The sequence below is a fragment of the Leptodactylus fuscus genome, chromosome 2 (genome assembly GCF_031893055.1).
Source record: "Leptodactylus fuscus isolate aLepFus1 chromosome 2, aLepFus1.hap2, whole genome shotgun sequence".
In the NCBI taxonomy this organism is placed as follows: Eukaryota; Metazoa; Chordata; class Amphibia; order Anura; family Leptodactylidae; genus Leptodactylus; species Leptodactylus fuscus.
The window spans coordinates 110,596,084-110,623,517 of NC_134266.1; the positions used below are offsets into that span (position 1 = coordinate 110,596,084).

General features: G+C 42.1%; 1 protein-coding gene across 1 annotated transcript in view; it reads right to left on the reverse strand.

Annotated features, from left to right (window-relative positions):
* Positions 1-27,434, reverse strand: part of HEATR6 (HEAT repeat containing 6) — a 50,974-nt gene that overhangs the window by 10,018 nt on the left and 13,522 nt on the right. Inside the window, exons 3-17 of the mRNA XM_075264377.1 lie at positions 27,050-27,190; positions 26,643-26,758; positions 24,892-25,006; positions 24,076-24,177; positions 21,642-21,779; positions 17,176-17,459; positions 15,361-15,538; positions 15,020-15,226; positions 14,118-14,217; positions 12,049-12,407; positions 11,077-11,199; positions 5,135-5,221; positions 3,336-3,470; positions 1,690-1,812; positions 717-841 (exon numbers count right to left, since the gene is read on the reverse strand). Coding sequence (XP_075120478.1) covers positions 717-841; positions 1,690-1,812; positions 3,336-3,470; positions 5,135-5,221; positions 11,077-11,199; positions 12,049-12,407; positions 14,118-14,217; positions 15,020-15,226; positions 15,361-15,538; positions 17,176-17,459; positions 21,642-21,779; positions 24,076-24,177; positions 24,892-25,006; positions 26,643-26,758; positions 27,050-27,190 — 2,333 coding nt within the window. The remainder of the gene's footprint in view (positions 1-716; positions 842-1,689; positions 1,813-3,335; positions 3,471-5,134; positions 5,222-11,076; positions 11,200-12,048; positions 12,408-14,117; positions 14,218-15,019; positions 15,227-15,360; positions 15,539-17,175; positions 17,460-21,641; positions 21,780-24,075; positions 24,178-24,891; positions 25,007-26,642; positions 26,759-27,049; positions 27,191-27,434) is intronic.

The following is a 27,434-nucleotide window of genomic DNA, read 5'->3' on the forward strand; positions in this document are numbered from 1 at the left end:
GCCAAAGGTTTGGGAAATATGGGAAGGAGTGGGATCTAAACATGGTATAGTCCCAGCAGAAGCCGGAGACTTAATTAGGATGTTGCACCTGGAAGAGCTCCACCCCTGGCATGGATGCAGCTAGAGAGGCTCTGGAGGCCTAGTCCCAACAGAAGTCAGGGACTAAATAAGGAAGCTATGGCAAGCAACACTGGCACGCGTGCCACAGAAAGCTGCTAGAGGACAACCGTATGCTAGGAAGGGTAAGCAGGGGACCCCATAGGCACGCTAAGAGCGAGGGCCTTGGCCATGGAGGTAAAGAAGGCCTGGGGTAGAAAGCAGGGGTGAGGGTCATCCGTTGCAGCGGAGGGTGATTGGTGAAGGGACAGGGCAGATATACTCACCCCAATATGCAGGGTGGTGGACAGGCTGATGACACCCCTGTTACTGTTAGAGAAAAGAAAATAGAAAAGCTTAAGACCTGTATGGTCTTCTACGTGACTAAGCTAAAGCTGACTAGCACAGCATCTGAGGCAAGGATATAGTCCAAGAGCAGAGCAGACATTTTCTGACATACCTTGTCAGCCTCCTAATGGCCAGGCTAAGAAATATCCCCCAAGAAATATGTATCTAATATAAGCATATTTACACACACACTCATATCATTCATACATATACAGACAAATCTCTCTCCATACATATTTTATATAAGACCTAGGAAAAAATAAAATACATACATATTGACAATTAATGTGTCTGTCAGGTTGCCTAATGACCAGGCTGCTTTTGCACGCACATTTGGGGATTTGTCACTGAGAGACATCAAAATTGCATTTGCTGTATCTGCCACAAACATGACGTCCTACAACAGATAAAAAAAACTATTAATTCACAGAAGATTCACTACAGTAGCAGTATGGCATTTTAAACGCATTTATTTTATAGTATCATGTAGCAACAAATCATAGCAATCCCTACGTACAAGAAGGGTCCCTTAACAATAAGCTCATCACAAACTGTCCCCTTACGCTAGGTTCACACCTGCGTTCAGCACTCCGTTCTGTGGTTTCTGTCTTCTGCATGCAAGAAGACGGAAACCACAGACCGGGTCTGGCCGTGAACGGTGGTGAGTGTTTTATGCTCTCCGCCGCGAAACCGGATTTTTAATCCGGACACAGAGTACTGCATGTCCGACTCTGTGTCTGGATTAAAAAAAAAAAACGGTTTCGCGGCGGAGAGCATAAAACGCTCACCGCCACTCACGGCTGGACAGCTTTCTCACCCATTCAAATGAATGGGTGAGAAAAAGTCCTGCAGGTTTCCGTATCCTGCCTCTGTTTTGTGCAGGAAATGGAAACCTGCAGAACGGAGACTGGGCGCAAATGTGAACGAGCCATTACAAGTATTTGTAGGAATGCAGACGCATCAGCACAGGAAACAGCAAGAACTAGACACAGCCTACTCAAATTAATAGGATGACTGTGTAACTCAGGACAGAATAGGCTCTCTAGAATGAAAACTGCTCTCTGACCAAAAGATACGGACCCTGAACATCCCCATCTTTTCACTAAGAATTCATTGGAAAACATTTAAACACCAATAAAAAACACTTTACTTTCTAAACTTGCCGGCATCACTTATAGCAGGAAATTGGGTACAAAGCCTTATACTTTATGTATCCAGAGAGAAAGCACATTGAAAACAACCAACCTGTCGAAGACATGGAAAAAGGATGTATACACCAAGAGCTCGTGCAGCTGCAGCCTTTACTAGGGGATTTTCACTGTGATTGAGACCCAGCAGCAACGTAATGCACATTATCTGACGGTCGTCCTACAATCAAACAAAATATAAATATTTTTCTAATTTTAGTACTTAAAGTGTACGTCCAGTTATAAACATCCTCCTAATCAATAAGGAGCCACTTTGCTGCCCTCTATTTGTGCAGTATTTGCATATCTCTAAAAAGAAGATTTTCTGCTTTGCTTCACTGGTTCATGGCCACAAAGATATGTTTCTATTCTTGTTACTCCTGTTAAACACAGCATTGTTAATAGTTTGGGAAGCATTTTGGACACCATTTAGCAGGAAATATATGTTTTATGATATATTGTGTATGGCCGACTTCAGAAAGTCTGAATATGGCCATATATTGGAATCTTTAATGTGGCTGCTCCACTTGGACCTTGTTTCACTACTGGATAAAACCTAGACCACCACATAATGCTATGGGAATCAAGACATATTTCCATATGCAAAAAATTACCTATGCTTTGGTATCAGATTAGTAGGATTCTTTAAGGCACAACAAAAGAGCAGCAGTGCTGCCATTCACTGAAGTATTGCCACCATGGCATAAGGATCCAGACTGTAGTCTGTTCTGTCTTATGGAAGAGGTGGGGGACCACGATATATACACAGGATTTCTTGTCATCTAATAAAACTCCTGTAATACCTTTGTCATTTTTGCTGAGATCAACAGTATGATATATAATGTATTTTCCTGGTTTCTCTATCCACAGTTGTTAGAAGATTTGGGGACAAGGGAACATTTGTGTGCTCCACACCATTCACTTAAATGGGAGCACTGGATTCAGCAACCAATTTGCAATTTGCAAACCTTTCTATGTTCAGGCTCAGAGGTCTTTTTTAGCACTGGTCACATAATCTCTTCTCACTTTTGATTTCACAGGCCCATCTTCAGTTCAGCAATCCTCCTCCCTTCTTCTTTCGCTGCCTACTTTACATAACAATGTACACACATGTCTATGTGCCAGCATACAGCTCTCTGCAATCTCTCAGTGGCATATCCAAATCTTTCCCCTTGCCCTGCTTGTGTAAGACCTTTGAGTGTGGATTTCTGTATCTCTGTGCAGAAACAAAGACAGTTGTTCTTCCTGAAGTACACCATGACTAGCAGAGGCTTATTTACTAAAGAGGAAGAGAAAGATTTCCATCTGTCTCAGTTCTTCTCTGACAAATTTTGCAGAGAAAAGGACAGAGCAACTTATAATGCATAGCAACACATGCAAGCTGCAGAAGACCTACTATTAAGAAATTGTTAATGCAAACCACTATAAAAAAAAAAAAAAAAGCTGACAAAGGTGTCATAGCATTTAAAAAAATATTATGTATTCTTTTCTGTATTGCTTCTAGAAAACCATTCCCCTTTATATTTGTACAGAACTCAGCATAAACTGGTTAACAAAAAATTAGCAGCTTGCTCTTTGTACTGTAGACCAAATGGAGCTCCAATTTAATTGAAATGTAGACATTTTATAATCTTCAGTTTTCTTGTGGTAATGGAAGTCAAAGAACAACAAAAATATTAACTATTTTCAAGTATATTTGCTTACTGGTAAATTGGTGAAAGCCTCTGGCAAAACAGATGAAAGGGCGTCACAGGCACTTGTCTGCAGAGTAGGATGCTGCTCATTCTGTAAGGCTCCAGGCAATGGACCACTCAAAATCATGTTCCAAAATGCTGCCGCCTGTTTAGCAGGAAACAAAAGTCAACATTTATAAGCTATAATATATTTCTGCATTTATTTATAAATATGTACACTGTTTTATCATCTATGACAGCATGCACTATTCCATGCTTATATATCACAATTATGTCAACATCAGTTATTACTTCTCCACAACCATGTCTTTTATAGTAGGACTTGACTTTCTCTCATACGAAAGTCCTATTATTGTGCCAAACCCTATCCACAGAATAGGTGATAAATGTTTGATAGCTGGAGAGTCTCGATCCTTCAAACCCCTCCTTTCCACCTCACTACGTGACAGGTGTGAAAAGGAGATTGAATTGATCAGCAGTCTAAGGGTAAGTTCACATGGCAATTTTTGGTCTGGAACCCAGGTTGCCACGAATGAAAGTCAGTGCACTGCACCAGCATCCAGTCGCGCACTCCGCTCTGGATTAGGCCCAATGAATGGGCCTAGTCAGGAGGAAGGAGTGTCTTCAGGACGAATCACGAATCGACTCGGCCTGAAGAATGAGCCCCTCGCTTCTTTTTTCCGGGAGCCAGGAGAAACTTTTTGGTCAGGATTTTGAGGCGGATACGGCCTCAAAATCCTGACCAAAAATCTCTGTGTGAACTTACCCTCACATGTGCCCTGACATTCTAACACAGTCTAACACCCAGCGGTGACACCTCCAGCAATTACAAGTTTCACTGAAAGGTGTGATCCCATCAAAAGTAGAGCCACAATCATTTCACAAAGAATTGGATTGAAAAGTTAAAATATATATTTTAATGGACTATTTATTAAAAGAAAAAGACCCTAAGCTTAGATTGTGACTCAGCCTAGATTGTGACGCAATCAATTATTACTAAGGGCCTTTTTTCTTTTAATATAGACAATTAACAGTTATATTTAACTACACATCCCCCTCCCCAGCCCTACATGAGAATATTGTCTGCTGGCATGGACAGCAGCAATCTTTACATGATCACCGCATCACTGGCCACAGTGAGCTCTTAATGCTTGGAGGTACTTTCACGTTCATTTGAGTTAAGACCTTGGCGGCCAAGATGTAATAGTACATCCTGTGTTACTAAGGAGTCAAAACATATTTTTAAATGAAAATTTGAATTAACTAAAAATAGAAATGTAACAAATTTGTAAATCACAAACTTGGGTGTATTCACATCATGTTAATACAGTCCATCAGAAAGAGATGATGTTACAGCTGTTTTGTTAAATAAAAAAAATAAAAAAAGTATCTGTTAAAAGACATAGAAGCTCTAATGTTAAAAAAATGCATATCCTACTACACTTTTAAATGGAAACACAATTAATAAAATTTATTTTTTGATAATATATATATATATATATAAATATATCTATCTATCTATCTATCTATCTATCTATCTATCTATCTATCTATATCCTATCTGTATTTTTAACATAAGAGTCAATGTACACAGCACAATGCAAACTGTATATGAGCGAACGATTTGTTGATAGACAAGCATTGTGAGCTCATCACAGGCAAATAATCGTGATCCAGCGTTCATACGAACAATCATGCGGTTGATTAGCTCATGTTTAAGTCTTTATTCACTCAGTCAGCTCTGGTTAAGAATGTACAATGCTATATACTTTCAAATACATATGGAATCAAAAACTATATTGGACAAACCTGACAAACTGTCACTCTCTGAGAAATAGGAACCAGAGAATCTGTTTTTTGCTGCTGAACTATTCCTGTTCCCAATTCTTCTAACAACTGTGGATAAAGAAACAGGGAGGTTACTTTATGCATTGTACTACATGAAGATAAATCCTGTCCATGTTTGGGTCCCCCACCTGGAGTTCTCCTCCATAAGAACAGACTACAGACTGGATCCGTCTGCCACTTTACCAACATTGATAATTGCATAATTTAATTTAAAATAAATAATAAGGACAGAAAAGTAGGATATACGCAGTGGCGTAACTACCATAGAGGCAGCGGAGGCGGCTGCCACAGGGCCCGGGCCATTAGGGGGCCCGGTGACAGCCGCTACCGCTGCGTTTTTTTTTTTTTCAATAGGCCGTTACGGGCCCTATTCACTTGCCGATCCTGGCTGGGCCGGGATCGGCAAGTGACACCGCGGGCCCCACAAATACTATCATTATACTCGGGGGTCTTTGTTTATAGGTGTCCACAGTGGGACATATGGGGACACTATGGGGGATAATACTGTGTGCATTGGACACTATAGGGGTTAATACTGTGTGTGCATGGGACACTATAGGGGTTAATACTGCGTGCAGGGGCCACTATCGGGGTTAATACACTGTGTGCAGTGGACACTATTGGGGTTAATACTATGTGTGCACCGGACACTATTGGGATAATACTGTGTGCAGGGGCCACTATTGGGGTTAATACTGTGTGCAGGGGACACTATTGGGGATAATACTGTGTGCAGGGAACACTATTGGGATAATACTGTGTGCAGGGGACACTATGGGGGATTATAATGTGTGTGCAGGGGACACTATGGGTGATAATACTGTGTGCAGGGGGCATTATTGGGGTTAATACTATGTGTGCAGGGGACACTATTGGGATAATACTGTGTGCAGGGGACACTATTGGGGTTAATACTGTGTGTGCAGGGGCCACTATGGGGGTTAATACTGTGTGTGCAGGGGCCACTATGGGAGATAATACTGTGTGCAGGGGCCATAATGGGACATAATACTGTGTGCAGGGGCCATTATGGGACATAATACCGTGTGAAGGGCTTACTAAGGGACATAATAGAGTGCGGAGGAGGGGGTCGGTCGAGGTCTTCGGCGTCGGTTTAGGGGGGGGGGGGGGGGCATGTCAAAAGTTCGCCACGGGGCCCCGCCATTCCTACTTATGCCACTGGATATACCTCACTTTTGTTTCACACAAAAACTGACAGTTTTTAGGTAGCATATAACTATGTAAATGGATGTTCAGCTGTTTATTGGATCCATAAAACTGGTCTGTTAATCTGATGATTAAAATCAGATGTGAAGAGCTATAGCCCGAAAAATATGGTTATATAAAGGGATTTTTGTGTACTCACCTGTAAAATCCTTTTCTCGTTGTTTCACTGGGGGACACAGCTCCATGGGTATAGACCTGGCCACTAGAAGGCGGACACTAGGGAAATGAAGGAAGTTGGCTCCGTCCACACAGGCTATACCCTCCCACTGACCGTGCACTCAGTCAGTTTTGTACCATAGCAGTAGGAGAGAGTCCAAATCAGGAATATGGAACCAACAACCTAAATTCGTAAATAAATCAAACAAAAAATCCCGTACAAATAAATAAAACGGGTGGGACCTGTGTCCCCCAGTGAAACAACGAGAAAAGGATTTTACAGGTGAGTACACAAAAATCCCTTTTTCTCGCAATATTTCACTGGGGAACACAGCACCATGGGACATCCAAAAGCAGTCCCCGAGGGAGGTAAAAAACAGACAGTCATGCAAACAATCGACGCACTGCCACCTACAGAACCCTCGGACTACCTGGCATCGGCAGAAGACACAAAACGAGATGTGGAAAATTTACTGAAAATGTGCACCAAAGCCCATGAACAGCCTTGCAGACCAGCAATCCAGAAGCCTGATGTCAAACAGTCCCAGAGGCACCGACAGCCCTGGTAGCATGAGCCATCACACGGGAAGGCGAATCCCTACCCTTTAACTGTAAGGCTCCCTACGACAGACCGAATCCATCTAGAGATGGTACCCTGGAAGAGACAGGCCCTTCCTAGAGTTCCCTGAAAAATACAAAACAGCATCAAAAAAACGGTTCCGTGAGAGATAGTAAATCCAGCTGCCTGGACATATCTCGGTGGTGCATGGTGCCCACGTGGATGCTTAGGTTCTGGACAAAAAGACGACAAGACAACGTCCTCATTGACAAGAAAAGGGGACACCACCCTAGAAAGAAAAGAAGGTGGAGGACAAAGAACAACCCTGTTCTGTGAAGAACCAAGAAGGGAGACTGGCGCGAAAAGCCCTACAAATAGAAGTGGTTGCAACAAGAAAGTTAGGTGCCCCAGGATGGGCTGGCATTGACCCAACGTGCCAAGATTGCCAGAAAAAAAATGACAGATATTGGAACTGGGCAAGGGTGACAGCTTCAAAGAAGTGACCATCAAGCCACCTCCACAAATGCGACATACTGGACTGAAGAGATCGAATCTCGGCTATTGGAGGAAAAAAATTTATCCTGATGGATATCCAAATTCATATCCAGAACCTCCATGCTCTGAAAAGAAAGCACAAGGCAGGAGTTTCCCTCGTAGATGAGCCAGCTGGACCGCTGAAGAAGATCCAGAGTCATCTGTAACTGGAGAGATTGTCTGTCCTGGTGGAGCCTTCGCCTGAGGATCCCTGTTGCCCAGGGATCCTCCAGGTACGGGACAACAGCCACACCTCTGGGGCAGAACACAAATGGGTCAGCACAATGCACAATAGCAATGTGGAGTAAGTGTCCCAGATAACAAAGGACAACTGGAATACGCCCGGTTCCATAAAGGCAACCACGATATAGCAGAGATTCCAAATGAAAGATTTGCACTTGAACAAAACCTGTTCAGAGACTACAGATCCAGAAAAAGACAGGGAGAACCGTCCCTCCTTTGAACAGTAAACAGGCTGGAATAGAATCCCTAGCCATTTTGGGGCTAACCAGTACCAGACCAGAAAAGCTAGAGCAGGAATTCCAGGCAGGTCTAGTCTAAAAAAGGAGGGCTTTTTAGAGCGTGAACTCCTAGGAAATTGCCCCCTTTAGAATAAGACCTGACGACCTGAATGTCCCTGAGAAAACAGGGAAGTTAACCAGTTGCTACTCCAAGCTCTTCCCAAAGGGACAGCCCTGCTCACCAAAAAATGTAGATCAACCATAATCCTCTTAGGATCAGGTTCAATGTTCCAGAACGGAACAACAGTGTGACGCATAGCCACAACGTCAGCAGCAGCTTTAGCCGAACGGCAAGCCGCTTAGACAGAAACATCATATAGGAAATTAGGAGCATATTTGATCTACTCCCCAGCAGCTGGAAGTCCTGCAAAGCTCACCCATCAGCAAAAACAGCCCTCAGCGGTTTGCCCTAGGCAAAACCATTAATCCAGGATGCACAGAACCAGCCGCAACCAAAGGCCATTTAGCCAATCAATCCAGCCTTCTAAAAGAGGAATCACTGAGAGAGGCAGAGTTACCTAGAGGCAAAGAGCAGCTCTAGAAAAACTAGCAATGGCCGGACCATCAAAGGACACGGTCCACCTAGAAATGCATAAATTGGGAAAAAGAAACAGAACATCTGACCTCCTGGAACAACCAGGGGACAGATTGGATGAAGCCAACAGCCCTCCGTATCTGAAGAGTATCACAAACTGCACGGGCAAGCTCGTGCCTAGTAGTTGCTACTAGAGATGAGCGAGTATTGTTCGGATCAGCCGATCCGAACAGCATGCTCGCATAGAAATGAATGGACGTAGCCGGCACGCGGGGGGTTAAGCGGCCGGCCGCCGTCAAAGCGGAAGTACCAGGTGCATCCATTCATTTCTATGGAGCATGCTGTTCGGATCGGCTGATCCGAACAGTACTCGCTCATCTCTAGTTGCTACCAATGTGCCTGGCTAGAACTCCGGCTAGGAGTCAGAAGCGCCTTCAGAAAAAACAGAGCAAGCAGGAGGAGACATCCTCCTGAGCAACAGCCCTAGAGTTCTCCGTGTCTGAAGAGAATCACAAACAGCACGGGCAAACTCCTGCATATTAGTTGCTACCAATGTGCCTGGCTAGAACTCCGGCTTGGAGTCAGCGGCATCCCCAGAAAAAACAGAGCAAGCACACAGACCTAGGGTTCTCCATTATTTGAAAATATCACAACTTGCACGGACAAGCTCCTGCGTAGCAGCTGCTACCAATGTGCCTGACTAGAACTCCGGTTCGGAGTCAGAGGTGTCCCCAAACTAAACAGATGTAAACAGGAGGAGAGCTAGACCCACCTGTCCTAGAGGGGCTGTGCGCATATTCTCCGTCTGACCTAAAGGATTTCCTAGCCCTCCTTCGAGAGCAGCCCCTGAGATTGAAAACTTCTTAGGGCCTCAACCACAGCTACTAACTGCAGACCGAGGCAGCCAACTAGCGGACAGCCGCTCCAAAATACCGCCATAGACTAAGTCTGGCCAAGTTACCCAAGCCTGGGAGAAAAACGCCCAAACCGGCGAGGGGGAACAAAGAGTTCAGGGGATCTCAGCAGGCTGAGCGGAGTTACATAAAGAACATATAGATACAGCCTGTCCACAAGGACATTTTAGCTAGCAGCTGGAGCATACATAAATGTGACAACAGCAGGGGTGCAAGTACCCAGGGAGACACTTCATGAAAAAACATGGCAGTAAAAAGAGAAAAGAACGGGAACATACTCACCTATGTTCACCTGCTCATACTTACCAGTCCGAAGTCTTCAGGCACCACAGACTCACCCCTTCGGTGATACCTCGCACATAAACGTGGGGTCGCGGAATATCCAGCTGCCGCTGCAGCAAAAAGAGGGGGACTGGGTGACTGCGAGGCGCTCTTAAGTAGAGCGCTTGGGCCCGCAGGGGTGTGACTAGTGTTGCCTAAACACTGACAACCCCCTGCCCCTGAAAAAAAAAGAAAAAAACAACAACAAAAAATGATGTAAGACAGAAAGACCTGACTCAGGTCGTGACTGCCTCCTACGACACTAGGTTAAAAACTGACTGAGTGCATGGTCAGTGGGAGGGTATAGCCTGTGTGGGCGGATCCAACTTCTTTCATTTCCCTAGTGTCCACCTCCTAGTGGCCAGGTCTATACCCATGGTGCGGTGTGCCCCAGTGAAATATTGCGAGAAATAATGTTTTGCAGTTAAGCCTATTCTTGTGTGATACAGTATATTAATTAAACTCTAAACATAATGAACACTTACAATTTGCAATTGTTTTAAAAGCTTCTAATATGAATTTTGTAGAGGTTTATCCCATCTCATAATGTGATGAATCACCACTAACATCAGTCAGACTACAGTATTTCTGTGAAGGAAGAGGCTGCAGCACTGGTTTAGCAAAGTGCAGTACTCCTGTTCACCCTACTGTGCAGCCAAATGCAGCATGATCCCCATTCAAGCGAGTGGTGATGCAGTGCCATACACAGCTGCTCAAAAGCAGCAAAAAAAAATAAAAATCCCTGAGGAGGCCACAATTCTCATGTTAGTGCCATGCCTTCATGTTATGATGTGTGAAAACCTCCTTAATATATCAGTGAGAGCGGTTTCACACCTGCACCATCTCCACTTTGCAGCTTTTGGTCTTCTGCCCAAGAAACTGGACAGGAGATGGAAACCGGCAGTCAGTTTTCAAACCCATTCACTTGAATGGGTTTGCAACGTGTCCGCCCGTGAGCGTCTTGTGCCTCTCCACGGCAAAACCGTTTTTTTTCTTTTAACCGGACACAAAGTCCTGCATATCACTCTGCTCAGATCCTTCGGCACTATGTAGCATGCTGCCTGTAGATTACATTGCAGGGTGACAGGTTTCCTTTCACAATAAATCTCTTCTGACAAACAAAAATCTTATTTCACCTTAGCTCCATGTAGCTGTATTGAACCATCTGTTTCTTGTATACACTTGCAGGCCACCTCTCCCAGTTCCATGAGATAACTCTGTGCCATATGGAAGTATCCTTTAACAAGACGGGCCAGCACCTATATAGAGGATATATTACATTCTGCAAGAAAGTTTCTGTTGTGATACAGTGATGTTATTACAATATAATCCCACCCTAATGCACCATGTGTAATCTCAACCCGATTTAGGACTTACATTGAATCTGTAGGAAAATGTATTACAACTACATATAGATGTATATTTTTTTTTACTAATCTTTATTTATTCTTCTAATTGTAGTTTTCTATTCTCTATACATAATTAGGAGGCCTGCCATCTTGGCTAAGCTTCTCCTCTGCTAACAGCATTTAGCAATATACTTTATAGCATAGTTGCAGCAATAGTATGCAGTTGACTCATTGAGGTCTAAGGTATAATGGTATAAGCATGGTCTGTGAAGACAGGGGGAAGTAGAAAAGTAGTGACAGAGGATCATTGCCTTCGCTACTGGCAATAAGTAATATGTGATGATAATGAGATAACTGGTGCAAAGAAAACCCTAACAGAATTGGCAAGTCAGCCTACTAATAGGGTTAATGGCCTATTAGTGAAAATTGCAGGATTTTCTACTTTTTTTTTCAAAACACAGTTACATGGAAAATTCTTTTAAGTATCATAGAAAAATTTAAAATATGTTTAACATAGCCATTCTTCTATTCTATTCTAAATTGGGCAGTGAGAAAGCTACACTCTTACAACACTGAGATCTCCATAATATATATATAACGTCTTGTGGATTCTCACCAATTGTGGAACCATAAATCGCAGAAGGACTTTCTCTATCTGCATTTATTTTACTGCAATTCCTTTAGCCACAGAAGCGATAAACTATCATATTCTGTTTCAAAAAAATACTGGTTTATCAAATGCACTATATACATTCACACCTGCAGGGCTTCAAGTCGGACAGGAGAGGGTTCATACTGAAGTACAGATGCAGAACTGACATCACTATCAGAATAGGAATCTTCCCTTGGATTAACTACCAATGAGATGCACAAACGTATTAGCCAGCAGGATTCAGACTGTGACTGGTCAGAATGAAAGTTCGCTATCCCTTCTGGTTCTGGAACAGTCTCCTTCCGCCACCAATCTGGGTCACTGAGATTTGTAATAGCTAAAGGTCCAGCATTTGGCAGCAATGAAACAACAGACTGCTGCAAAAGAGCTTGCACCTCAGGTAAAGGTGTCTGAGCAGATACAATTGCACCTAGTAATGTAAGGCTTGAGACACGAACGTTCACATCTATAAACAAAAAGAGACAAGTAACAAGATGTAAAATCACAAAACATGTACTGGGATGGCAACATGTTAAAATTATGAATTATACTTTCTATGCTCTCTCCCTGCTCCTGTAGAGTTACACATCAAACCTAGTCCTTTGGACAGGATTTGTGTTGGCACTGGCCCCCTTCGCTATTCCCTCTCACTTACTTACCAAATCCTGGTTGAACCTCCGCAGGACTTTGTCCCCCCATTCTTGCTCAAGTGGGAATCTGATCTATCCTTCTCCCTCTCTCAGGACCACCGTAGGCGTATTCCTCGACTTTCTCATACTGCTTCTATCAGCTCTCACCTACCAGGAGGCCAACTACAAAATCTTGTCCCGATGGTATAGGGTTCCCACAAGAGTACATGCTATGTTTCCAAAGGTCTCCCCGCTATGTTGGCATTGTGGTGGTGAGGAGGGCACCATACTCCACGTTTTTTGGTCCTGTCCTTCCCTGTTGCCTTTCTGGGAGGGGGTCAAACGGATAACCCTTCAAGCTTACTGAAACCTCTCACCACTTGGGCCCTGCCCTGTTCCACCTCAATCATTGTGAGTCTTCCGTAAAAGTCTTTGAACATTCCCTACTCAGATTTCTGGTCCTCACTGCCCAGGCTTGTATCCCACTTTTTTGAAAGCGAGTGAAACCTCCTCCTCTCTCCCTCTGGATTTCGAAGGTCAACGAGATAATGCGTATGGAAAACCTCACGTCTTTCCTGCATGGCACAACTGAGGCATACAACAGAACCTGGTTTTACTGGTTCATGTTTCAACAGTCTGCAGAGTATCAGGCGCTTCTGGGCTCTGACCCCTCCTCTAACTAATACCCTTGTTGTCCACCACAGGTACTTGGATACTAGTTGCTACCGTGCCCTGCCCTCTGGCTATAGCTTGAACGGTCCGGCGTTAGGGGCGCTCTCATCTGTCTCCTATCCTCTCACACTCATCCCTGCCCTCTCACCTCCCCCCCTTTTTTTTTTCCTCCTTCTTCCCAATTCCCTCTCCTCTTTCTTCCCCCCTATTTTTCGCTCGTCTTTCAACTCCTCTATTCATGGCCTTCCGGGAACTGTGCGCTTTTCTGTCCACAGGGCGTGTGCCTGCCTTGTTGCTTGTAATGGTCTGTTCTATTTTCTCATTGCAAAATTTTCAATAAAAACTTTTTTTTTTTTTTTTAAATTATCATTTTTAACTTTTTATCAGATTAAAAGAGAACCTGTCACAAGTGCCACCAACTCCAGTTCTTAGCATCTGGTAAAAGGCACTCCTCCACTGATTCTCGAGTAGTTGGAATTTTTTCTCTAGCGCTCATTCCAGAGCAATCAGTGCAGTTAATTTTGGTGCTTGATATAGCATTAGGCTTTCTGCTATGAGGTGAGCAGTGTTAGGCAGGAGGAAATAGGGAGTGATTTAGAGCTCTCATCAGAGGTGAATAGTGTCATAATTCAATATCACACCACTTGTCTCATGGCTGACACCACCCTCCTGACAGCAGTGATATAAATAGCTTATCAGGCACCAAAACTAACTGCAATCATTACTCAAGAACAATGGAGACTAGAAAAAAAATTCTGACTGCAGCAGAATCAGTGAAGCAGCACTTATGAAATAATGACTAGAGCTGGACTAGGAAGAGGTAGTGTAAGGTCCTCTCTAAATATCAATTATCATAGATTTAGAAAGGTACAAACCTTTATGACGAATGTAAGGCTTAACATGATTCCAGACTCTAGTGAGCAGGCCAGCTTTTAACCGATGATACGGTGCATTGGACACCAAATTTGCAAGGCACTGGCAAAAAATTAGGATTAATAGGTAAATATTACATACATTATCCACTGAAAATGTGTCCAAATAGGAGAAAGGCTCAGATCAGCTTCCTCTCTCCATTTAGCAACAATCTATATATTGTTTTATAAAGAAAAATATATCATTATAGTATTTTCTAATAATTGCTAATAACCCGACATGTAGGTTTTTTCTGTCCGCTTGAAAAGTCGGACATCTTTACAAGCGGACAGTGAAGGAAGGGCACGGAGTGCAAAAAAACGCACCCGATCGCCATTAAATGAATGACAAGTGTAACGGAAACAGCTAGTGTCCGCTCCTCATGTCCGTGCGAGATTTTGAACAGACACTAGGAGTGGACACTACCTGTCGGACACTGATGGTAGTGTGAACGCCCCCTAAGATGTAGAAAAAATTAATTGGGGGAGGGTCATTTCAAATAGTTATATCTCGGACATTATAAAAAAAACAAAAAAACAAACAAACATACAGGAGAGGAGATTCCTTCTTTCTTTTTTTTAATATATATAACACCAAAAACAAGTTTGTGCATTTTATAATGTCCAAGATAGAACTGTTCCCTCCCCTTATTTTCCCTGCATGTTACACATCCCTTTACTCCAAGGCTGTAATCAGGTATATTACAAAATTTATTAATGACATAAATAGTGCCAGAAAATCTAGTTGTACGACAGTTTAGTTAGACTTTCATCCCTAAAGTAACTTCAAGCAATACTTTAAGTATGTTTAGTACTGAATATGTTAATGTTTTCTGATGTTGTACTACTGATGGTATAAAACATACCTTAATTATTTGAGTTAATGTCTGTGCAGAAGACTCAGCAACCACTGCTAGCAGCAGGCATCTGTGCAGCTCTCGTATACTTGAAGCAAGCGTGACAGAAAACGGAGTGAAGGCTCTTTTATGATCATTTGCGTCATCAGCAACTGAAAGGAACTGTTTTGAACCATCAAGTATAGCAGACAGGACTTGAAGGGCACACGCACGAGTCTAAAACATAAAAAAAATTAAAAATGACAAACTTAAAAAACAAAAAACAAAACCTTAATAGAGAACCATAAACAGCTGGTTAATTTAATCAGTTCCTTTTCATGAGACTTCTCCAAAAACAAAGTGATTCATACCTTTGAAGAATAATCTCTAAGCACAACAGTCATCAAAGACACAGACTGTGGACTTCCTACTCCAGGCATATCTGGAACAAAGGCTGACCAATAGCCATAAAGAACTTTCTTCTCAATTGACTTTATTGTAGACAGAAAGCAGGATAATGCTCCTTGACGAACCTTGGCTTGGAAAGACCTTGAAACAAAACAAAAAAAAAAGTTACATACAGTAAATATAGACTAGATAATCTATTAATGAACACACACAAAAATGTATTTAATTATTTATTAATTCAAGGATGTTGCACATATTAAAATGGTTTACATATAGAATAAAAAAAATACAATAAACAAGAACTGAGTGAATGACTAGAACAATAAGACGGTATACTCTACAAGGGAAGGTGAAGGAAGAGACACCAAGTGAGAAGCATAAACTTAATTAATTAAATGGATTTTTTATAAATATATCTGACTATACAAGTCATATAGTGAAGTTTTCATAACAGAAAAAATAAATTTATACGATTTAAATAGAAATGTAGCACTGTTTAACCCTATTTTTTGTCTACCTGCCTTCCAAACCCCATAACTTTTTTTATTTTCCCATTCACACAGCCATATGAAGGCTTAAATGTTTGCAGGACTAGGCACATTCATTTGGGCCTAATCCAGAGCGATGGGATGCCGTGCACTGCAATCGGCATCCCGTCGCGGCAGCCACGACAGAATACGACACGCCTGATTCCCCGTGTGAACTAGCCCTTGAGGTAAATCTGTACACAGTTATATTGTAACTATGCAAAGTTGAAGCATGCACCAAAAGGTGAATGGTCCCTTCAAATGGCTGTGTCTTCAGTTTTATACTACCTACAAAAATGGTTCTGAGATTCTCAGCTTTCATATGATGTTAAAATTGAAGAACTATCTAGAACATAATCTGAGATATCATTAGTGAAAAACAGTCAAGAATTTCAACTGAATATGCAGCAGTTCATTCATGTTGCATATAAAATCCCACTTTTGACTGTGTTTTTAACTAATGATATCTCAGATTATGTTACAGCTGATTCTTAAATTTTGCCATCTTTCTTATGATACCAGAACCATTTTTCTAGGTGGAATAAAACTGAAGGTACAGCGATTTGAAGAGACTGTCCCACCTTTGACGCTGAGTAGTGAGGAACGCACCCCCCCTTCCGTCACCAGGCAGTAAAGAGCGTCCCCTCTGACGGTATAGCGCTACGGACACTACTGTCAGGAGGGGCATTCCTCACAGACTGTCAGAAACACCCTTCTGACTGCGAAGAGCCACGGTAACAGCACAGATAGCTTTACCCCCCCCCCCCCATCTCTTCCCACTGTCAGAGGGGGTGTTCCTTACTGCCAAGTGATGACGCTAAGCTGTGAAGAACGCCCCCCAGTACTAGTCTATGAACGAGTACAGTTAGGAGAAGCATTCCTCACAGACAAGCTAGACTGTCAGGAATGCCCATCTGACAGTGGGCAGAGATAAGTGCAGTTAAAATGGCAACAACATCTCCAGCCTCGGACGCATGTGTTTATAGACATGAAAAGTTATCTTTAAAAAAAGAATTCAGATTGGAGGAACTTATGGGTTGTTCTCTCTTCTACTGTATAGTACTCAAAGGACTCACTATTCATCAGAGCAGGTAGATTATCATTAACAGCCTAGGAATCTCTGTGTAGTATATGGATTTTGTGTTGCTGTTCCTTCCTCACATAACATAAGTATGCTTGTCTCATTTGTTTTCCAACAAAGTCATAAAGCTTCATAATATTTTAATTATATAAAAACAAAAAACACCTAACCTTATTTTACTCTGCAGACCTCCTTCTGCATCAGAATATTCAGAGTCACTACTGTACAATTTCTTAAATTTTGAAGAATGTGGAGTTGCAAGGTCTTTTCCAATAGGTTTGACTGGTGATTTTTGGGGACCCAAGTACACACTTGAATTTGTATCTCTTGCACCTATTGTTAATTTGTCCATTGCAGTTGTGAGTCCATCTGCTAGTTCATTCTCCATTTCATCAGTTTTCTGTTCTCCCTGCTGGCCTTTCTTCTGTTTGCTTCTAGATTTCTTCTTTCTGTTCTGCAATAAATGAAGAATAAAAAAAGCACAACAATAAAGTTAATGTCTAGGCAAAGTTCATTTTTTAAATTTTAAGTTTGACAGCTGTAATTTTTTTTTTCTTTTGGACTACCAAATTTGGATTTTTGTACTCACTGTAAAATCCTTTACTCATTGTAATCATTGGGGACAGAGCACCATAGGCAAAAACCTGGCAGCTGTGAGACTGACACTAGGAAAAGCAAAAGATGTCAGCTCCGCCTCTAGGCTATGCCCTCTCCACACACACTGTGCTTAATCAGTTTGTACTGCAGCAGTAGGAGAGAGACACACAAATAAACAAAGAGAACATGGAACTATCTACACCACCACGTCTGGATCAGAAAACGGACCAAAACAGCCCAGGGCAGGAACAACAAGTAACAAGGGTGGGATCTGTGCCCCTTAATGAATACACTAAGAAAAGGATTTTAAGAGATTACAAAAATCAATTTTTCTTGCTTATTTCACTGGGGAACACAGAACCATGAGATGTCCTAAAGCAGTCCCAGAGGGTGGGAATTACAAAGCCATGCGAGCAACCTAACCCACAGCTGCTCGTAGAACCTTACAACTCAAACTACAGTCGGACAGAAGCCACAGAATGGATCTGATAGTACTTGGAGAAAGTGTGGACAGAGGCCCAGGTGGCAATTTTGCAGACCTGAGTGGCAGATTCCTAAAGCCAAACAGTCCAAGAGGCTTCAAATGCTCTTGTGGAGCGAGAAGCAGAGTGGCATAACATCCAGGCAGAGAAAGAGCACTCACGCAAGTGTTTGGGGTACGGACAGAGAGACTGAAAGACAGTGTTCTCGATGTGAAAGGGAACACCCTAAACAAAAAAAAAAAGAAGGTGGTGGATGAAGGAAAACCATGTCCATAAGGAAAACAATAAAAGGGAAGCTTCTGGGACAAAGCAACCAGTTTAGGGACCCTGAGGATGAAAGTAATGGCCGTCGGGAAGGCAACCTTTCAGGACAGAAGGTGAAGAGAGATCTCCTCAAAAACTCAAAAAGAGGAGCCTGAAGCACCTCCAAGACGAGAAGGAGGTAGGGAGGAGAACAGTGTGTCATTTCTTGCAGGAAGGTCTTCAACTGAAAATGGAACGCCAAAGACCTTGGCCCAGACTGCAGTGGAAAAAAAAAGTCAGGATCCTGGGAAGAGGAAAGAGAGCAGATGGAAGTGATGACTCTCACAGTACCATACATAAGACTTCCATGTGCAATGATAGATATTTGCCCATTTGGGTTTTCAGGCCTTGAGCATGGACTAGATAACAGGCTCTGAAAAACCGCAACGTCTCAGGACCTCTGCTTCAACATCCACACCATTAAAACGCAGCTTAGGTAAGGTGTGGAAACAGTGGTCCTAGAGACAGAAAGATCAACTTGCAGAGGAAGAGACCAAAGATCGATCAGTAGGAACATGAGATCCACGTACCAGGTCTGGTGGGATCAATCGCAGGGATGGCTGGAAATCCCTTTGGTCTTGAGTTTCAGAGAACCAAAGAAAAAAAGAGGGAACTGGTCATGCAGCAGAGAAGCTTATGGTTCAGGCAGAAGGCGCACCTCAATGGAAGCAACAATGGAGAAAGATATTCTGGAGAAGTGACCACTCGCCCGGTTCGAGCTTTTCTCAGCTTAGATAGTCTGTACACGTCTGGAATGTGCACTGCCGATAGGGCTGGAACATGATGATTTGCCCAAAGAAAAGAGCGGGAGGTTTCTTGCGTGACTCCTGGTGCACCTCAGAAGGGTCAAGTAGACAACCGAGGAGGAGTTGTCAGTCTATGCTCTGACTGGACACACATAGAACGAGGACCAATGAGACAGGGCTGAGTAGATGACCCTCAGTTCCAGTAGGTTGATCTGGAGGCCATGAAGACTGCTCCCTACCCTGGAGACTGAAATCACTAAAGACCGCCTGCCAACTCGGCGAATCTGGCGGTAGAGCAGACCAGAATCCTCAACTGAAGAGGATACGAGAGGAAAGGAGAAAAAAGGAAGGCCTCAAAGGTCGAGACCATCATGCCCAAGACCCACATTTGGAACCGAAAAGAGCACGGAGAGCTCCTTCTCAGGTGGAACACACTGGATCAGAGGACCAGGATCTTGGACTCTGGGAAGAAAATCTTGCCCTGGGGTGAAATGAAGATCATGCCCAGGAATTCCATGCACTGAGAAGGCAAGAGACAGGACTTTTCTTTGTTGATGAACTATCCAAAGTGGCAAAGGAGGTCCAAGGTGATCAGATTGTCCATCTTTAAAGGAGCTTTCACCAAAAGGTCGCCCAAGTATGGAATCTCTCCGACTCCCCTGGAATGGAGGATGGCCATGAGAGATACCATCACCTTGATAAGTACTGACTGAAAATGACACGAACCCACCGCGCAATGAAGAAAACGTTGATGGCACAGTGCGATGGGAATGTGAAGATTAACATCAGGATGTCAGTGGATGAAAGAAGGGGAGTTCTTCCGTACTAATCTTATCCGCCGGCTTCACATGTCGCAGGGTCACCCTTTCAGTGGACCTCACACATAGTAATGGGTCCATTAGCATTTTGCCACTGATGCTCGAGTGAGGAAAGAGTGACTGGTAAGGGGGTATGACCAGTGTAACGTACATACTGAAGATCCCCCTGCACCTGAAAGGAGAATAAAAGTGGTGCAGACAGATAGACCAGAGTCAAGTCGTGTCTGACCTCTTCGGATACTAGGTTAAAATTGGCTAGCACAGGGTCTGTGGAGATCGTATAGCCAAGAGGCAGAATCAACATCTTTTGCTTTTCCTAGTGTCAGCCTGCTAGTGGCCAGTTCTATATCCGGAGCGGAGGTATTCGATCAAATATACTCTCTCATCTCTAATATAGTTATATATAATTATAACCATGAATTTATAGATTATTATATTCTTGTAAATATCCAAAATACATCAGTTTAATACCATGGATATACAGGAGACAACTTGCATATAAATGCAATACCAATAATGATCTGCTTCATACAATACTGTATTTTCCATATAGTTGTATTTCTATTACACAGTGTGCCCTGACTGTAAAACGCCACAATTTTACCCGTGGCGTTTACGTCACTTGGGGCCCTGGCCTTAAAGAGTCTTTTATTGGCTGCTCCACTGGACTCCTTAATACGGTCTTAATATTGCCTTGAGATAGTGTGGGTTACTTGTAGTCCATTTTTTTCGGAGTCACAATTAATTCAACTGACTTGATTTTCGTTATTTTGCGAATAATTACCCAGCCCTAACCCCCCTTATAAATAATTGTCTGTCTCTTATAACAGCTTCCCGCTTATATGTAACAGGTCTAAAATCAAGATCACAAATGCCCCACTTATCAGTGATAATGCCCCCTTTTTTTCTTAAAAAAAAAATAAAAAAAAATCCCCCAATGAAAGTAGCAGCTGAGGCCATTTTTTTCCAGCTAGAACACTGTGGCACAAGTTCATGTAAGTTCCCCCTAACACCTGCCCTTGCCTGTATAGAGTCATGTTAAAGAGGACCTTTCACCGATTTGGGCACAGGCAGTTCTATATACTGCTGGAAAGCTGACAGTGCGCTGAATTCAGCGCAGTCGGCTTTCCTGATCTGTGCCCCGGGTAAAGAGCTTTCGGTCCCAGTAACGTAGCTCTTTGCAGTCAGAAGGGCGTTACTGACAGTCAGTCAGGTACGTCCTTCTTCACAGCAGCGCCTATCGCGCTGTACTGTGGAGCGGGGAGGAACTCCCCCCTCCCTCTCCTGATAATACTTGTCCATGGACCTAGCTGTGTGAGCAGAGGGAGGGGGCGTTCCTCCCCGCTCACACAGTACAGCGTGATAGGCGCTGCTGTGAAGAAGGGCGTCCCTGGCTAACTGTCAGAAACACCCTTCTGACTGTAAAGCGCTACGGTACCGGGACCGATAGCACTTTACCCGGGGCACAGATCAGGAAAGCCAACAGTGCGCTAAATTCAGCGCACTGTCAGCTTTCCATCAGTATATAGAACTGCCTGTGCCCAATCTGATGAAAGGTCCTCTTTAAGACACACATGCAAACCTTGTGGTGGCATTACTGTGTATTTCCCTTTACTCAGAGTAGCATGAAACCTAAACAGAAAGTCATTTTTTTCAAAGTTTATGGATTGATGTCCAGAGAATTTCTTACCCAAGTTGGTCGAACTGAGGTTGATTCACTCTGCTCTGGTTTTGAAGGCGATCTTCCATCATACTGAGGCAAAGGTAATGGATATAGAACTGAAGGCATTTCTATATTTAGTCCAGGAAGTCCATGAAACATATATTTCTGCAAGAGATTAACCATGAAAAAGTTACCTCTGGGTATAGATATGAAAAAACCCCATAGTTTGTAGTAAACATAGGATGTCCCCAAAAACGTTCTAAAGCGTAGATGCTTGGTGCAACTCTCCTGAATCTATAATGAACTATTATTTTATCTAGTCTTGGTGATAACCCTTTAAATTATAATCTGTTCATAATGTTTATGCACAATTAATGGTTTAATGGTTTAGACCCAAAGGTAATTGAAAATATAGATCAGATGGTTATTGTGCTAAGTCTCATCTGCAATTTTTAAAAACTCAAGTGCAAGTTTGTATTGTTTACATATGCAAGTTAAAAAAACAAAAAACACTACCTCTAAGAGTATGTCCACACAGCAGATCTGTTGCAAATTTAGAGGCACATTCCACTTCCCCGTATCAGGGGAAGATTCTGCCCAGGATCCACCTCCTATTGTTTTCAATGAGAGGTAGAGATCAGAGCAGGACGCGGAAAAGTGAAGCGACCTGCTTGATCTTGCCGCAGATTCTGTGGCTGCTTCAGCTGTGGAGTCTGCAGTTTGAGAATCCCTGATGATCAGGCCAATTCATCCGGGCCTAATCAGCAGCGGAAAGGTGCGACAGAATGCCGGTGAACTGCATCAGCATCTGATCATGGCCAATCATGGGCGAAAATGGCGGCGGCGGAAAATTAATAGGAAATCCTCGTCATTTTCCCCCATGTGAACATACCCTAAAGACTAAGTGCACACTACTGCTAAAAAACGCTATAGAACAGAAAAGTTATGCATGACACCATAAAGGTAGACAGTAAATATTTTGATCATTTAATTTAATGTCTCATATATGTACAGGCTGCTACTGGTAACCTGGTGGTGAAGTCCTGCTATTACTTTAATGCACTGTTCTTTATTCCTTCTACCAGCAAAGAAATTGGTCTACAGAGTGTTGGAATTCTTCCTTTGATAAGATATATTATAAATTTTCAGTATATATTGTGAGAAGGTAAGGCTTGGTTCACACAACAGTATGCCATCCGTCCGTTTGAATTCAGTTTGAGACTTTAAAACCGACTGATGCACATACTGATTGTATACTGACACCTTTTTATGCTGATAGCAAATGCTGTCCATCGCCTAGAGGACAGATAAGGGGATTAAAAGTAGCAATTGTAAACAGAGTAGAGAGAAGGTCATTTATTATATTATTTGCTATCAGCATAAAAAGGTGTCGGTATACAATCAGTATGTGCATCAGTCCGTTTTAACGTCTCAAACTGAATTCAAACGGACAGACGGATGTCATACTGATTTGTGAACCAAGCATAACAGGCAAAGTGCTGGAGTCCAGATATATCAGACACAGGTTTCTGACATATATGTGGTCCAGGGTGGATCTGGAGTAGGCCTCAGCCCAAGTGTAGGTCCTTACTGACCCATAAAAGGCTGCAGAGCCTACAGTTCATGGCAGTTCCATGAGATGAAAGGAGGTGTATGGTTCTGTCCTGTAACCCTGAGTCCGGTGAGACTATATTGCGCCTGTTTTGTTTGTGTGGCTGGAAGTAAGCCACACGTATAGTTAGGTTAACCTACTTTTTTTAGTTAGGCGCTTAGAAGAGCAGGTTTTTATTTTGTTTTTGCTGAAGTTAAGACTGTATTTTGTTTTGCTCATTTTATGCCTGAAGTCAAGGTTTATTTATTTTCGAGTTTTTTTTCTAAATAAACCAGTTTGCTGCACGTTGTGTGTCCCTGTCTTGACTGTTTGGGTCTGCACCACTGCTTCTACTGAGCTAATTTCCGCACAATATATCCTACACATACACACACACTTAAAATACCTCTCTAGTACATAAAATGGGTATTTATTCAGTTTTTCCTTTGTTTTCACTTATGTTTTTTATTAGCTGTGCAGATGTTGAAAAGTTACTGAAATATTTAACAGAAGACATAGGAAAGGTGCTTGCTGACATTTAGTTTTGTCACCGTTACTGAGAAAAAAGGCTGATGGCACAAATTCATATGTACTATCAGCAAAACTGTCAGGGAGTAAGAAGCAACTCAGAACACCATGTACAGACTGAACTAATATATAAACATATGTGCACTAAATACATACATGCACAGTAAGTCTAAGAAAGTGTACTCTTTGTAAGGTAGTTAGTGGGTGCGGTGACTATAATTGAGCTATTTTGGCTTGTTTGCATAATCATGAAATGTAATTACCTGTTTAACCATATATTAACTGAAAAGAAGCACAATATATATATTTATAGTTATAAAATCTGACCATTAAATGTAATACCTTTAACACAGCAAGCAGGGATCCAAGTTGATCAGTTTCCATTAAGATCATTTTGCTACCATTTAAAATAGACTGTATGCCTCTTAAAGCATTTTGAAACAACTGAAAAAGACACCAAGAAATGTTTTAGTGCAGTGTAAATGTATACATCAAGTCATGATACTGTACTTAACAGATTTCTCTTACCAGTTTTGATTTAAAATAGAACTGAATACAGAAATACAATATAAAAGCTGATTAAATGGCTTTTAGGGGCAGGTATAACCCCGTGGACAGGACTAACACCAGGTTTATGTGCTTAGCAGTGGTAGACAGACCGTATGCATATTTTGATAATCGGTTTGGAATTACTCCAAGGCAATTCATTTTAAAACGGCCTTTTATGACCACTGGGGAAGTAGGAGAAACTTCAAGTGACATGTAAAGCCATTCTTGCACACTACCAGATGCTGCATATTTACAATTGTCATTCCTCAACCAGCCCATGTGGATTCAGCAAGACAGTGACTACTGGCTAACATACCTGACTTTAGCTATAGGACTCTGCAACACCAAATTGTACTTTGGTGTAGTTTACTGCTTTTTTCCATTTGATCTAATATATTGTAAATAAGTGAACCAATTTTCCCACGCTACAACACAAAAAAAATCAATCAATCAATGGATGGCTTTCTAACTTATGGTCAATCAAATCAATGTATATTCCTTCTACTATTCTATTTCTATAACACGCATGTTACTTTTCTGTCATTCTCATATTTGTTTAATCTTTGCACTTTGCTAATACGTTTGGGTTACATGGTTAGCGTAACTTACAGTGCATGTTGATATTTCATCCACTATATTAAACCATGAAGTTTGAAGGACAGTAAGAAAAATTTTAAAACAGGTCAATCGATAAGGTTCTTCCAAGTAAGGTTCTCCAGGCACACTACAAAAAAAGCAAAGTTTATAACAGGCTGTGAATGTTTGGAAAACCAAAATAATGCAAACAATGCAGACTCAATATCCCTTTTTGAAGTTATACTTTAGCATATTCTTAAGAAGGAACTAAAAAGACAACTAATTTAATTGTTCCAATATCTTGACTTTTCCCTGAGCTTCTCAGGGGGCTCCAAGGCACATCAAAGACGAGAGATTCTGCCCCCTAACTTTTTCTCACTCACTTAACAGCAGCACCGTATAGGGTATAATAGAGGAGTATCAAGTACTAGAAAAAACTTACTATTAGCTGCACCATGTCTGTGCCTATCTGCTAATCTTTCACTTAGCTTCTCCTCCATGCATATATCTATGTGTAGCTATAGTATGACATTTTAGCAAGCTTACAATCCATCTTGGGAGACAAAGATAGATCCAACAGAAACTTCAGAGTAAGGGAGTCTGTCACAAGAACTAGACATGGCAACTCAGTCCCACATATAAATTGATTCAGATGACCTGACATTTGTTTAATTCATGTGATCCTGACCTATCTGCAGGGTTAGTTTGATATAGTGGTTTTTTTTTTTTTTTATTGTAGATTGTGAGCCCCATATAGGGATCACAATGTACTTTTTTCCCTATCAGTATGTCTTTGTAGAATGGGAGGAAATCCACACAAAAACGGGGAGAACATATAAACTCCTTGCAGATATTGTTCCTGGCGAGATTCGAACCCAGGACTCCAGCGCTGCAAGGCTGCAGTGCTAACCACTGAGCCATCGTGTTGCCCCTTAATATAGTGGGTTTTGGTAACTCCCTTTGAGCTTGGGGGGAGAGATTCATGCTTACGCTCGGTGTCTGGTATGTGCATTACGCCGGATTTCCATCTTCAGCCCTGGCGAAACTGGACAGGGGACGGAAACCCAGAAGTCAATTTTAAAACCCATTCACTTGAATGGGTTTGTAAAAGTGACTGCCAGTGTCCGCCTTCTGCCTGTCCGCGGGGAAACCTTTTTTTTTCTTTTTTTAATCTGGACACAATGTCAGAAATGCAGGACTTTGTGCCCGGAGATGCAGAAGGCGGACACCGGAGGTCATCTTTACAAACCCATTCAAGAGAATGGGTTTTAAAACTGACCGCCGGGTTTCCATCCACTATCCGTTTTCGCCAGGGCTGAAGAAGGAAACCTGGCAGAATGCACATCCCGGACACCAAGCATAAGTGTGGACACCCCCTTAGGAAGAAGGAGTAAAATCAGGCCAGTAACTGGAGAAAGAAGCAATTTTTTGACCAAGTTCACCAAGTATTCATGTGTTCTCCATGGGAAGAGCATAATAAATTGCAGTTTTCTTCACTGAGAACAAAAAGATTGGGCATTGAAATTTAAACATTCCCGGTACTTCAGAGGTCCCTGTACACTAAAGCTAGCTGGCAAGTTTTGTCAACTTTCCTTTAATATACGTAGGGGCTTTTAGCTGGTAGTGTACAATATTTCTACTGGTGGTGTAGTTTCAACAACTGACATTTTGCACTTTAGCTTCTACAGTTCCCTGCTCATTTAAATAGCTATTCTCAAATCATATTTTCATCTTAAGTTATTTGATATTTTTTATTTCCATAGACTATATGAAATCTGTCTTACCAGAGACACAGATTGGCCATGCTATGAACAGCAGCTCTCAGTAACTCAGGATCTGACTTGACCGGATCACTTAATTGGACCAGGATTCCAGTTGGCCCCAATAAATCTGGAAGATACTAATTTTGCAAAAATAAGGCATTGCTGTTTAAGTAAACAATTAACAAAACACTGTATAGCAAATCAGGTGGTGTAAGTTTTTGAGCATGGCTTTAACATCCATATGCACACTAAAATGTAATGACTATTAAAGGCCACAATGTGTGATACTACCTGGAACTGAAGTTACTAGATTAGGCAAAATTCATGTTACACAACAAGCTCATGCTCCATGACAGAAAGGTCCCTGGAGAAGACCTTTCTGCCACTGCCATATGTGGACTTGCTCTGATAAATATACAATTCCTTACCTTCTGGCATTTGTGCCCATTGGTGTACACCAATGCTGCTAACGCATGCAGAATTTCCACATGTGTCCAGGAGCTACACTGTTTCAATGCAGAAATAGAAAACCCAAGGAGAAAATCCAAATTCTTCTCATCGACAATCACCTGTCACCAAAGGCAAAAATCATCAAAGGTTATCCTGGATCAAACAGTTCCTGATAAAAAGATATATAATTATGCTACTCATAAAATAGTCAAGGAGTAAATTATTCATGTTAGGTAGAGCAGCAGATTGCCATCTACTAACCATCTTTTATTTATTAGGCATGTTTTACATAACACAGCTTTACAAAATGATAATTACATCGACCTAAAAAGACAAAATAAAAGTAATCTCACTCCATCTATC